The sequence below is a fragment of the Macrosteles quadrilineatus genome, unplaced genomic scaffold, assembly GCF_028750875.1.
Source record: "Macrosteles quadrilineatus isolate MER2022 unplaced genomic scaffold, UCM_ALF_1.0 Scaffold_1__1_contigs__length_201487025, whole genome shotgun sequence".
Classification (NCBI taxonomy): domain Eukaryota; kingdom Metazoa; phylum Arthropoda; class Insecta; order Hemiptera; family Cicadellidae; genus Macrosteles; species Macrosteles quadrilineatus.
The window spans coordinates 175,748,305-175,762,473 of record NW_026542594.1 but is presented as its reverse complement, the minus strand read 5'-3'; the positions used below and the strand labels follow the sequence as shown (position 1 = coordinate 175,762,473).

Sequence of the window (14,169 nt, the reverse complement as noted above, 5' to 3'; positions counted from 1 at the left end):
GTTAAAAAAAAAAAAAAAGTTATTTAACCAAACATCAAAGCACAAATCAAGAAATTAACCCAAAAATAATAGAAACAAAATTTTGTCGACACTAGCGCCCAGTGTGGCGTACATAAACTAGACATGAAAAACGAGCTTCAACATTTACAATGGGATGAGAAGTCTAGGTTAGTCTATGGTATAAACATTCATTAGATTTTTTTATTATCAGCAAGTTTGGTTAGGTAATGACAGTTTGATTTTATAATAAAAATATTATAAAGCATTAAAGCATTTATAATTTTATTTTATGAACAGAAGAATTTTTTCGATTAGTAAACCTTAATTCAATTTTTCCATCATCCGCAAGTTTGGTTAGGCTATGACAGATTAATTTTACAATTAAAAAAATTATTTAATACCTAACTTTTCTTAATTTTAATAATTAAGTAAAACCATAGATAAATCATGCGTGTTGCTTAGTCTATGGTAAAACTTATGATATCGTGGATCTACAGACCAATAATATGACGTCACGGATTATTCCCGTGAGCCTGTTCGGAACGCGTCCCAGTAACAACGTGATGTAATCTGGATCAGGATTTTTAGGAAGGAAATAGGATTTTTATTTCAATTTTTATCCGAACCGAATCCATCCATTTCTTCTTCTTGTTCTCAATTGAAGTCATAACACTATAACCTGTGACCTATAAAAAGTTGATATAGAAGTGTTTCTAAAGAACATATTGTGGTGATTTTAAATTGAACTAATATTTTAAGAATGGAGCCAGTTTCAAGAATTGTTAAGGAACATGTACCAAATTATCTTTCAAACTTACCCGTTCCAAATTCAATTGGAGGATGGTTTAGGTTAGGAGGTAAGTGGGCTCCAATAGGCCTAATAAGTTAATTAATTTTACGATAAGACTAGCCATACTGTTAGTACGCCTATATATTTACGTTGATAACAGCCTTAGTTGACAAACATTGAGTAGGCCTAGTAAGTTAAGCCAGTCAACTCTAAAGCCTAATAGGCCGTCCTGAAATAAAATATTTCATAATTTCCTTTCTGTGAAGACAAGTTTAGTCTAGATCCAAAGGTAGGCCAAGGTGTGTAGGCTATCTTAAGTCAATTTACTGTATTTATTTGCTACAGTAAACAGCTGTACAGGCCCCTACTCCGTTCCATACCCACTTCACTAACTCCATACAGTGTTTCCACACTACTAAAGGACTAAACAAATAGCCTAATCCCTCTCACTGGGTCCGGAAATCCCATTTAACTGACTATATGGACTGGCAATATGACGATTTTTGTCATAGTCTGTGCTTCGAAAATGCCCATATGACGAAAATCATCATATAGTGTCACTTTCTTTTTCAAACAGCTTTAATTTAAAATCATTCCAAAACCATTGTTTTGATACCATTCGAAAGATGAAATTCTAAACTTTTATTTTCATGTTTCAAGTTAACTTAAACAAATCTTATAGCATTAACATATCAATGTTATTGTCGTTACAATTTGAATAAAAATTTAGGCGCAAGATGATTTTGAGTTTACCGCGTCAATTTATTCTTTAATCTTTAATGAAACGGGTTGTGGTTGGTACCAATAGTAAGATTTTGTTCTGGATTTTATTTTCGTATCAAGAATCGTAGCCTATGTGATTATAATGTCAGACAATTTGGGAAATAAATTAATACCTATTAGAAATCAGCTGTAATTTGAAATGACAAAAATTGTCATTTGGGCAATGACTAATATATCAATAAAGGATTGTGTTAGTGTTATGTATAATTTATAGGCTATTTATCTGTAGCTAGAAATAAAAACATGGCCTACAATTTGAAATAGGTAGGCCTACACAGTTATTGTTCTCTGAAACCTCCTTCCTTTTCTTTACAAAGCGAGTATCTATATGATGTGATAAGTACATCTTATAGTTAGTTTATTAAGTAGGCCTAGTAGTGATAAGTAATTTAGACGACTGCAAATTTTTAAAAAGAACTCTTGTGAAATCACAAAAATGGAAGGGACATTCATCCAAACCATCAGGGCAGTCCTAGGGTTAATCCTGCTTTTGAATCATGTTTTAATCCTGTAAGATTTTTTTGGTTAAATTCTGAGTGTTATCATTGACTATGGATCAGCTGTCGCCAATATTTTACTAAAAAAGAATGTAGTTGTGAGCCAGTCACAGATTGCGCTAGTTTCTAAAACTCTATTTTGTACCTTATTTTTCGTTACTGACATAGTTGCTGGGTCACAACAGTTGCTATACCTAGCTCATAATAAGTCATTCCATCAGTTTTACTTGATAAAAACCATCATGTAATCGGCAGAAATCAGTAATTTAGATCAGCACAATCTGTAGGTGGCTCACATCAACTAAGACAAATTTTACTAAAAACCTGGACTACAACTTTAACATGGGGATGGAATATCTAAAAGGTGTTATATTTAGACGTATCGTGTTTAAATAGTAGCCTAGTTTAAACATTGCTTCTGTCTATTATATTTTTTACAGTAATTTTATTAATTGGGGTTAGTTGTTCGCTAAAATAAAGCATGAAAAATTAAAACAGACGTCATAGCCAAAAATCCCGCATCCCGTTTTCGCGATAATAATCCCGCGTATAGAAACACTGACTCCATACTCCATATTTCATTTTAACTATGAATCAACCAACTGACAGCTGATATATACTGTAAGCTGAAAGACATAAAGGAATGAAGGAATGAAGACGTATACAAACACGTGAAAGAATATTCTGTCACACACCAAGCGACTAAACATGACCGAGATGGACTGCCTCTCTTTTAAAGAGAACAGAAACATGAGCAGCTGCAGGAACCCAATTCAAGTCAACAATCCAATCACTCTACAGTGTCCCATACTATAACCCCTTTTTTAGAAACGAACAGCCTGAAAAAGCAAAAGAAAAATCTGCAAATCTCCAAATAATTCTTTTGTAGCAATAATGCACCAAAATATTAGAGGACTTGCTACAAAGACGAACAGACTACACCATATTCTCAATGACACAAAACCAAGCATTCTAGTCTTGACTGAACACGGACTGAAAAAAACAGAGCTAGAAGCTACAAAAATTCCCGGCTACTCTTTAATTACCCACTTTAGTAGAGAAGAACATAAACTTGGAGGTGTTGCAATATATTCCAAGGAATCCCTTGCTGATACAGTATCAGCTATTAACATATCAAACACATGCCAGGAGTTAATTTTCGAAGCAGCAATGATTCGCATGCAGACAACAAAGAAAAAGGATATCTACATTCTGGGCATCTATAGACCACCAATCGAAAATGTAAGAATTGCCCTTGACCTCCTATCAGACACGCTAGAACTACAAGAAGTACACAAGAAAAACCTCATACTCATCGGTGACATAAATATCGACAGGCTCACCCAAGATTCCAAAAACACCATGCTGGAAGAAGAGTTAACCACACAAAACATCTGGAGATTTCCTCTAGAGGCCACCAGAATAACCCATGACACAGCCACTTCAATAGACTGTATATGCTCAAACATACCATATGCGTATATTACTGGACAAGTTGTGCATACTGGTCTATCTGACCACACTGCGCAGCTGTGCCTGCTGAAAACACACCAAGAAGACACTTCCCAAAGATTTGTAATGAAAAGAAGCCTAAACAACACCAACCTAAACAATCTAAAGGCTCACCTCCATCTACAAAATTGGGAACATGTTTACTCTTCACCGAATCTTGAAACCTCCTACAACAAATTTCATAATATTCTTCAAACAGCACTGGATTATACATGCCCATTAAAGAAAACTAAAATTAGTACAAACAAAAAACATATGAAGTACTACGATCCTGAAGCAAAATACCTTAAAGAGAACTTTTTGAAAGCTCTGCAAAAGTTTGAGTTAACGAACAGAAATGAAGACAAATTAGAAATGATTAATAGAAAAAGGATATACGACATGAAACTAAGAAACCTAAAAATGTTCTCAACAGCTAGCTTCATAGAACAAGCTGACAACAAACCAAAAGCACTATGGCAAGTTATAAACAAGGAAAGGAAAGGAAAATGTGAAGAGAAAACCCTTACAGAATTAGAAATAAATGGCAAACTCACAAACGACACAAAAGAAATGGCCGAACACTTCAACACATTCTTCTCAAATATAGCAGAAAATACCCTTGACCAAAATAGAGCAATCGTTATAGACCCTGAAACAGTGCTGAATGGAGAGGAACCAGTCTGCCCATGTAATGAGAGTAAGAATGAATGAAAAGAACTTTTATTACCTTTAGAAAGGTTTTTAATAACTTGAACAATACTACATTGAATTATAATGGACTTGTTTACAAACACAACAAAACAATAATAAAGAATTGAAGACACATGTTTTTTACTACATTCTTCCTCCCTAATGTTAATGAACGTAATCATTTAAATAATTAGGAGGTCTTCTGCTTCTGAAACTTCTTCTCGGATATGTGTTATGGTTCTCTCCTCTAGAAGCTTCTTGTCTAGGTTGTAAATTCTCGGCAGTAGTATTCATTTCATCTTCTTGGTTCTGTGTTGATGAAGGACTAGGAAAGTATTCAGGTTCAGGTTGAGAAGTGGGTAATAGAATATTTTCATCACTCTCAAAATCGGTTTGCTTTATGTCGGTTTGGTACTCACCAACCGGAGCAAGATGACGTGTAGACACGGTAGTTTCTCTTCCGTCAGGCAACTTTACATGAGCATACTCGGCATTCCCGTGAAGAAGTTGGACCTCTTCAACAAGTGGCTCATACTTGGACGTACGATTGAATCTCTTCAAGTAGACAGGGCCGGAATTGAGAAGCCATGAAGGAGCTGAAACACCATTGTTCCCAGATCTACGTGGATGTAAGAACATACGCTCGTGAGGAGTTTGATTTGTGGCTGTGCAAAGTAATGATCTCACTGAGCTGAGGGCATCCTCTAAAACTGTCTCCCATTGGTTTATTTCTAAGTTAAGTGATTTCAACGCCAGTTCAATTGTTTTCCATAGAATGCCATTACCTTTCAACTTGCCCATTACCTGCTGGATTGTACGCAGTGGTTCTACTAGTTGAGATTCCAAGTGAGTTCAAGTAGCTTTTTAAGTCTTGGCTCAGAAATGATGTTCCTCTGTCCGAATGTATGTAACTAGGAACCCCAAAAGTAGAAAATAATGTTTTTAGTTTCGACTTAACTGTCGACGATGACATGTCTGAACAAGGGAAAGCGAAAGGGAACCGTGAAAACTCGTCTACTATTACTAATAAGTAACGGTTTCGATTTGATGAAGGCAGCGGGCCTTTGAAATCGATATTCAGCCGTTCAAATGCAGAAGTGGCTTTAATCAAAAGTGTTCTCTAGCTGCTGTGACTGAAAAATGTTTCTTTTGTGGTAATCTAAGACATCCTAGGGTCAAATGTCCAGCTAAAAATACAATTTGTCATAACTGTGGTAAACAGGGGCATTTTGCTAAGGTCTGCAGGGCAGGTAAACTACAAACCAAGCAATTGGATAAATCTAAAGAAGTAATGAACTCTATTGACCTAGCAGCTTCGCCCGGTGGGTTAACAAAGAGTACAGTACAAGCCCTAGTTAATGGTAAATCTGTCTCTGCTTTGATAGATACGGGAAGCTCTCTAAGTTTTATAAACAAATCTACTGCTCTTAATTTAGGTATTTCTATAAAACCAGGTAGGGGTACTGTCTCAATGGCTACTACATCAATCACATCCGACATAACAGGTCAATGCAAAGTAAATCTTGTCATTCTTGATCACTTTTACAAGCAAGTTAATCTTTCATTGTTACCAGATCTTTGTGCAGATATAATTGTTGGACATGATATTTTGAAAAACCATGCAAGTATTAAAGTAGTCTTTGGTGGCAACAAGTCACAACTAACCGTATGTAGCGTGGCAGCCTCAACTGTAGAACCAGTATCTTTGTTTTCTAATTTAAAACCGGAATGTAAGCCAATCGCAATCAAGTATCATCGCCATAGCACCGATGATTTAAAGTTTATTGAAAACGAAGTAAGTAAATTGCTTAAAGACGATGTTATAGAGCCTAGTATGTCTCCATGGAGGGCTCAAGCATTAGTAGTTACTACTGAAAATCATAGAAAAAGAATGGTCATTGACTACTCCAGGACTATAAATCGTTTTACATTACTGGACGCTTACCCACTACCTAGAATCGATGATATCGTTAACAAAGTTGCAAATTATGAGTTTTTCAGTACTATCGACTTGAAAAGTGCGTACCACCAAGTAAAGATAAGAAATGAAGAAAAGCACTACACAGCTTTTGAGGCCTGTGGTCAACTCTACCAGTTTAAACGTATCCCGTTTGGGGTCACTAATGGGGTGGCAGCATTCCAACGTGTAATTGACCAAGTCATCCGAACAGAACAGTTACAAGACACTTACGCCTATCTTGATGATGTCACAATCTGTGGAAAAACACAAGAACAACACGATATAAACTTAAAAAAGTTTATCGAAGCTGCATCCAAATACAACCTAACTATTAATAATGAGAAGTCTTCATTTTCACTGCGATCGATCAACTTGTTGGGCTATCATATATCAAACAAAACTATCAAGCCTGACCCCAGTCGCCTATTTCCTTTGAAAAATTTACCTCCACCCAGAGACACCGCATCACTGAGGAGGACCCTTGGTATGTTTTCACATTATGCATCACTTATACCAGATTATGCTACCAAAGTGATTCCACTTGCGCGTACTACATTCCCTTTGTCCAAAGCAGGGCTCCAGTCTTTCGAAACTATAAAAAGTGAAATCATCGGATCTGTAGTAAGCTGCATTGACCCTGAAGCACAGTTCATTGTAGAAACTGATGCATCTGAGAGTACCATTGCTGCTACTTTGACTCAATCGAACCGTCCAGTCGCATTCTTCTCAAGGATACTTTCTCCAGCAGAACAAAGACATTCAAGTGTCGAAAAAGAAGCACAAGCTATTGTGGAAGCACTGCGGAAATGGCGTCACTATTTGGTTGGTAAACATTTCAAGCTGATTACTGACCAGAGGTCGGTTTCTTTTATGTTCGATAACAACCGTCATAGCAAAGTGAAAAATGAAAAGATAATGAGGTGGAAACTGGAATTGTCGTGCTTTCATTATGATATTGTATATAGACCCGGTAAAGATAATATGGCTGCAGATGCCCTGACTAGAGTATGTTCTTCAATCCAAAATCAAGAAAAACTGTTGATTGATTTACATGCGAATCTATGTCATCCAGGTGTGACACGTTTGTACCACTGGGTTCGAAGTAAAAACTTGCCCTACTCGATTGATGAAATCAGACGAATAACAAACTCCTGCAATGTGTGTGCTGCTGTGAAGCCTAGATTCTTCAAACACAAAGGGATTTTGAGTTTATCGGAGTCGGATGGTTGTGGTGTGATGCTGGTAACAAAATTCTGAAATGTTTTGTGCCAATGTGTCCATTCCTTACTTGCAGATGATGAGCTTGGATCTACACTAAACTTGTCTGGCTTTAGGATCGTATCCATTTCACAATATCAAGTTATTAAAATTGTAATGAGAGTAAGAATGAATGAAAAGAACTTTTATTACCTTTAGAAAGGTTTTTAATAACTTGAACAATACTACATTGAATTATAATGGACTTGTTTACAAACACAACAAAACAATAATAAAGAATTGAAGACACATGTTTTTTACTACAGCCCAATACACCTTACCCTAACTTCAACATCCTATAAAGAAGTTAAAACGATAATAACCCTAAAAGCCAAAACATCAAGTGGAATAGATGAGTTTTCCTCTAAGATGATAAAGCACTGCTCTCAAGAACTCATCTCTCCTCTGGTTTATCTTATAAATAAATCATTTAAAGAAGGCAAATTCCCATCCGCCATAAAAGTCAGTAAAATATACCCCAAACATAAAAAAAGGACCAACTGAAAATGCTCAAAACTACAGGCCCATCTCTCTCATCTCCAGTTTCTCTAAAATCATAGAAAAAATTGCTCTGGCTAGATTAATGGCACATCTTAATCATAACAAACTCTTAACTGACAGCCAACATGGCTTTCGGAAGAATAAATCTACATCCTCAGCTATAACAGCACTAATTGAGTACGTCCTAGACCAGATAGAAAACGAACAATACATTTCCGCCATCTTCCTTGATTACAGTAAGGCTTTTGACTGCCTGGGCCACGACCTGATATGCAAGAAACTCGAAAGACTCGGTATAAGAAATTCTGCGCTAGAATGGTTCAAAAGCTACCTAACGGGACGTTCACAAGTCGTGGAACTGAAAAACTCATCAAATGAAGTCACAGAAAGTCTCAAATCTTCAAAAAGCAAGCTGACGAAAGGAGTTCCACAAGGCTCTGCATTAGGCCGGATTCTATTCATCTTATTGACTAATGACTTCCCCAAACAAATTTAGAGTGAAAATGCTGTTGCAATCATGTATGCAGATGACACAACCATTTTGATCAAGGACAACACAGCCCAAAACCTTTACCTTAATTCAAAATCGATCCTAAATAAAACTATCCTCTACTCAAAGAACAATGACTTAGCAATAAACCCCACAAAAACTACAACTCTGAATTTCAGTAAGAAAAAAGACATAGTCCCTCAATTAGAGGATGTAACAATAGAAAACCACACAAAATTTCTCGGTGTTATCCTTGATAACAAACTAACATGGAAAGAGCACATCAACCACTTAAGAAAAAAATCAGTACTGGAATATATGTCGTCAGAAGAATAAACTACATAGGCGGACTCTCTGTGGCCAAAACAGCTTACTTCCCACTGGTAGAGTCGCATCTTAGATATGGCTTGACAGTGTGGGGACGAACTTTAACAAAAAATATGAATCGAATTCTTGTCCTACAAAAGAAAGCCATAAGAGCCCTCGCCAACCTTGTCCCACCACAGACTTGCAGACTAGCATTCGCAAACCTAGGAATCCTCACAGTGGTGTCTCTCTACATACTTGAAACCATAAAGTATGTGAATGAAATAAACCCCCCAAGAAACCAAGACCTGCACCACTACAACACCCGTCATGGCTCCAAATTTGCACTACCAGTTCACCGAACAACTCTTTGGGAGAAAAAACCTTCCTACACCGGCTGCAAGCTGAGGAACCATCTACCTGACTACCTGAGAGACCTGACTGGCAACAAGCTACACCAGGAGTTGAAGAAGTGGCTAATCGCAAGACCCTTCTACTCAATAAAGGAATTTTATGAAACTTAACATGTACAATTCACTATTGTATTGACACTATTGTAATTCTTGACGAATTAACAATAAAGAATATTGTATTGTATAGCTTAATTGAAGTGGTCGGTGACCCAGGAAACCTTCCCCACTTACCGCAAATTTTGTGAACGGACTAATATAGTAGGTAGCTGGTTTCTTTGTATAGACAAGAAAGTGGTTTTCAAAAAGGTTCATGGATCAGCTGGTTTTTATTGGTTATTTATGTTTGTTGTAGGTACACTGTTAATTTTAAATTTGTTCATTGATAGTGTACTCTATTCATAAAATGTGATAAAAAGGCAAAGTCACAGTAACTTACTTTATATTACGACGACAATAACCTCTATGGTTACTCAATGTCACAGTACTGTATATTACGACGACAATAAACTCTATGGTTAGTCAATGTCACAGTACTTTATATTACAACGAGAATAACCTCTATTAGGCAATGTCACAGTACTGTATATTACGACAATAAACTCTATGGTTAGTCAATGTCACAGTACTGTATATTACAACGTGAATAACCTCTATGGTAGGCAATGTCACAGTATATGCCTTAAATAATTCCATTAAAAAAAAATAGGTTTTGGTGGATTCGAGATTCAGATTTGACAGATCCCTACAACATTGATAGGCTAAGTTATTTAAGATCCAAACCACTCAATCAGAAATACTAATTCAATTGTTGATGTTACAGTCAAGGATTGGCTGTCAATGATTCCTCTATTTGCTGTTGTTGGAGGAGCATCGTATGCGACATACAGATTATTTAGACCAAAATCGGTAAATAGAAAAATTAGTATAGTAGTATAAGTAGACTATTCCAAATGTTTGTATGATCAATATACAGGGTGGTCCAATATGGACATCCTCACAGGATATATTTGGAAAGGGAAACGTTAGTAAAAAGTATCATAGAACGTTTCAATGGGCAAAAGATTTTGATATGATTTTTGGGCAGAGTGAAATAAAGCCATACTGAAATGCCGAGAAGGTAAATGGAAAGCCTAAAGTTGTTTCTTATAGCTTAATTTACTTGGTTTAACCCTGTACCATTTATAACTTTTTTAGAAAATTGTATAAAAACATTGAAAATGAGTTATAAAATACACTTTTTGGAGTCTAGCGTAAAATTTGATCTTTTGGTTTTGACTCCTGGCTAAATTACAACCCTAATAAATATTAGATGATTTACAATAGTTACGTTTGTGGGAAATAAATAATGTCACAGCAAATTACACTGCATGGTTTTATAATGGGGTCAATCTATTTGAATTGATCTAATAAAAGGTGTCTTGACCAATTTCAATATTTTAAACATTTTTTTTATATATTGTTCTTTTAAAGTTAAGATATTCAAAACAGGTTTAACATTTTGTTTATAATATCCTGTTTTTTGATATGACAGGATATGATAAGCGATCATTTTTGTGTAGCCAAGCAGACTAATTTAGGCTGTTACAGTCAAATGTAAACAAATTAATGTCACAAATTTGTTAGAAGATATTTTAAGAAAAAAATATTGGAAATTGATCCATCAATTTTGAAATTTCTTTTGGAATAACTTCATTTTGATTACAAATGCCAGTCAATAGACCAATTAACATAAACATTGGCTTTTGGTACGGTAATTAAATAATCTGATGGCAAATTTTATTATCAAAATGAAGGTGTGAAAAGTCACATATTCTAAGGAGACTAACAAGTTAGTGTAGGCTCTACACAGAATCTGTATTTGAATGATTATGGTTATCATGAGGGTCTTGTCTTATCTTTATTATTTAGACATATTATGTAACTATAACAATTTGACATAGCCAGTGTTTTTACCATTTGATTTAAACCATGTATTTTGCTTAAAAAATGTATGTTTGTATAAGATATATAGGATGCCACTCCCTGTAAGTTATGTTATTTTTTCTGTTTTTACATCTAGTATTTCTATCAAAGACTGTTGGGATTGGCTTAAAGATTTAACAAAACAATGTTACGTACTTCTGTTTCTTCTCTAATCTCAGCAAATGTTAACTTAGTACTTGAGTAGAAAATCCAATTCATTGCATTAACCAAAAAATTCAAATGTGAGAAAGTTATGTTGGACTTATATTACACATTGACCGCAATATTTTATTTTGAGTAGGATCGGTAATTCATTGAAAAATTGTTTTGGCGTCATCTTTTCTACAATTTATGGGTTCCGCTGTATATAGATTTTTCACATGTTTATTCCTCTTTATTTTGTTAATTTTTTCTTCAATATTGTAGTTATTACGTTATTCATAATGAAGTTAAAAATTGAGGTGTACACTATCTTTATTAATCTCCAACTATGCTAAAGAATTGTCCTGATATCTTGGACAATTCCTCAATTGATTTCATTACAGTTAATTCCTCATTAACTGTTAACAGTTAACATAGAGTGATGGTTAATTGAGGTAAAACTGATCTCTGTGAGTCCTAAACTCTTTGTTAAGAAATACTAGCATTTTTTACACCTGTAAAAAACCCTGAAAGGGGTGTTTACTAGTTCAATATAAATATTAATCAGTATTTTAATGCCTTACAGAGAAACCATCTGTAATAGCCAAGAGCTTATTCATTTTAATATTTTATGATTTATCAAATATACAATTTGTAATCGTTTAGTTTACCTCTTCCTTGTTGTAGGCCTATTGACGTTGAAGCAACGGGTGTAATCATAATTTTTGTTGCAGCCGGTGAATCCTGACATCAAGAAAACCGACGCCAAAGTAGTCGATAGTTTTAATATTGAAGATCTCGGTGACAAGGCTGCTTTCTGTCGATGTTGGAGGAGCTCAAAGTTCCCGTACTGTGATGGAGCTCACGGAAAATACAACAAAACTCACGGAGACAATGTTGGCCCTCTGATTATCAACAAGAAAAAGTAATCCCCCTTGCTCTCTGTCCTAGGTGCAACAATTTTTATATTAGATGCGAAATAGTATTCATATTCATTTCTATTTAGTCTATTGCAAATGAGGGACATAGAAGTAGAATCATTTAATCAATTGTTTTTGAATGTTCAAAAAATCTTCTACTCTACGAATGCTGCAATTGGACTGTTGATATGATATTGCTATATTAATGCTTGTAAAATATGGTGAAAGGATAATTTTTATGAATTGTTGTTAAATAAATAAATACAAAATGTTTTATAAGAGCTTTTCTCTTGCGAGTTTGTTTTATCCACTAACTATCTTAATCTAGGACAATAACATGCTCAGATTGTGACAAAGCTAATAGTTTTGGATACAGAGACGTCTGCTGTAGGTGTAATACCTTATTACACCACCTTATTTGAACATACTTTTCACTTCCGTGAATTGACTGAAGGAGAAAGTCTCAGGATCAAGAATTGAGGATAAATTTTGTGGCAAGACATTGTGGTTGGTTTTAACATCCTTTTGTTGCCTGATTTTGTCTCTTGGATATAAAATATTAATGAATGTTAGACATTAAACAAATCAATCCGCATGTCTAGAAAAGAAATGGATCATATTAGAAACCCTTGCTGACAGACCGCCACTACCCACCACCACCCACCCACCACTGCTCGAGCGAACACCATTACCGCAACGATACGATGCACAGCCATAGGTCTCGGTGGTGTAGTGGATAGCGCAACGGGCTGATAATTCGAAGGTAGCCGGTTCAAAACTCGGCGGAGGCATTAACTTTTTTACTCAATTTTTTTTCATTATCAGCAATTTTGGTTGGTTTGGTTAGGTTATGATAGTTTAATTTTATAATTAAAAAATTATATAATTGATGTTGAGACATTTATAATTTTATTTTATGAACAGAACTATTTTTGTTATTAGTAAACCTTCATTCGATATTTTCATTATCAGCAAGTTAGGTTAGGTTATGACAGTTAAATTAATTTAAATTTAACCTACAAACGATACGTTTTGACAGTGACAGTGATACAGATAACAATTTCCCACGAACAGTTCGGCTATACTTGGTATAATGCATTCTGCACGGCGCGGTGGTGGTCTGTCGATAACGTCTCGTGATCATATCCAAGGTAATTCAGGCATGTTTGGGTTAGTGAAACCCCATTCTTTGTGTCAATTATTTCTTGTTTTGTAGGTAACTTTGCAGCTGATTGACGGTTTTCCTCAAATTTACTTGTTCATGTTTACTAGTTACAATATGCATTTTGCTTTCATCATAAAAAAAAATATTGATTAAACTGACACATAAAAGTAAAGACTAAGTTACAAAAGCAAAGAGTCAGTAGAGTATACAGAGTACAGTAATCTTTCAAATCTCGTTATCAACAGCTACAGTTTTGGAGGTTTTTTCAAACACCCAAAACTCCACCGCACCACACTCAGTGTGAAGTTGCCAAAAATCAGAAAAACCACAGGATGATGACTTTGCCAAAGATATAGGAGTGTGCGGTGATTATAATTTCAACCCTTCCCGGGCGGGCAAAATCATGACATAGGACGGGAAAAAATTAGAGGAAAAAATAATTTTTTTTTTCATATTTGTGTTTTGTTACACAAGTATACATAAAAGAAACACAGTGCAACACATCATACTGTCAAAATATTTTTTTTTATCCTTTTTAACTATGCGGATATATCCGCTACCCGTCCTCGGGTGAGTAGAAATGCAGCGGATATATCCGCCACCTGTCTTTGAAGATATGACCATGACAACGTTAGGCAATAAATAAAGAACAATATGAATATGTAAACAATAAATAGAGACAATGTAATGTTGAGCGCGAAGGGGGGGGGGGCGTAGGAGTGGTGGTAGGTTCGTGGAAGGGGGTGAGGCGCAGGAGAGGGGTTAGCGCAGTAGAGAGGGGGGAGAGCGCAGTCATGGAA

The 14,169-nt window shown here is 35.5% G+C and overlaps 1 protein-coding gene across 1 annotated transcript; it reads left to right on the top strand.

Annotated features, from left to right (window-relative positions):
- Positions 1–638: 638 nt before the first annotated feature.
- LOC128990463 (CDGSH iron-sulfur domain-containing protein 2 homolog) lies at positions 639–12,485 on the top strand. The gene is made up of 3 exons (XM_054412836.1): positions 639–857; positions 10,002–10,087; positions 12,019–12,485. Exons 1-3 carry the CDS (start codon positions 761–763, stop codon positions 12,211–12,213), a joined length of 378 nt encoding a protein of 125 aa, XP_054268811.1. The 5' UTR covers positions 639–760; the 3' UTR covers positions 12,214–12,485.
- Positions 12,486–14,169: the final 1,684 nt, after the last annotated feature.

Coding starts and splice junctions, on each gene's coding strand:
- LOC128990463 (XM_054412836.1), top strand. CDS start 761: ATGGAGCCAGTTTCAAGAATTGTTAAGGAACATGTACCAAATTATCTT. Junction 858..10,001: donor AGGATGGTTTAGGTTAGGAG/GTAAGTGGGCTC, acceptor TTGATGTTACAG/TCAAGGATTGGCTGTCAATG. Junction 10,088..12,018: donor GATTATTTAGACCAAAATCG/GTAAATAGAAAA, acceptor TTTTTGTTGCAG/CCGGTGAATCCTGACATCAA.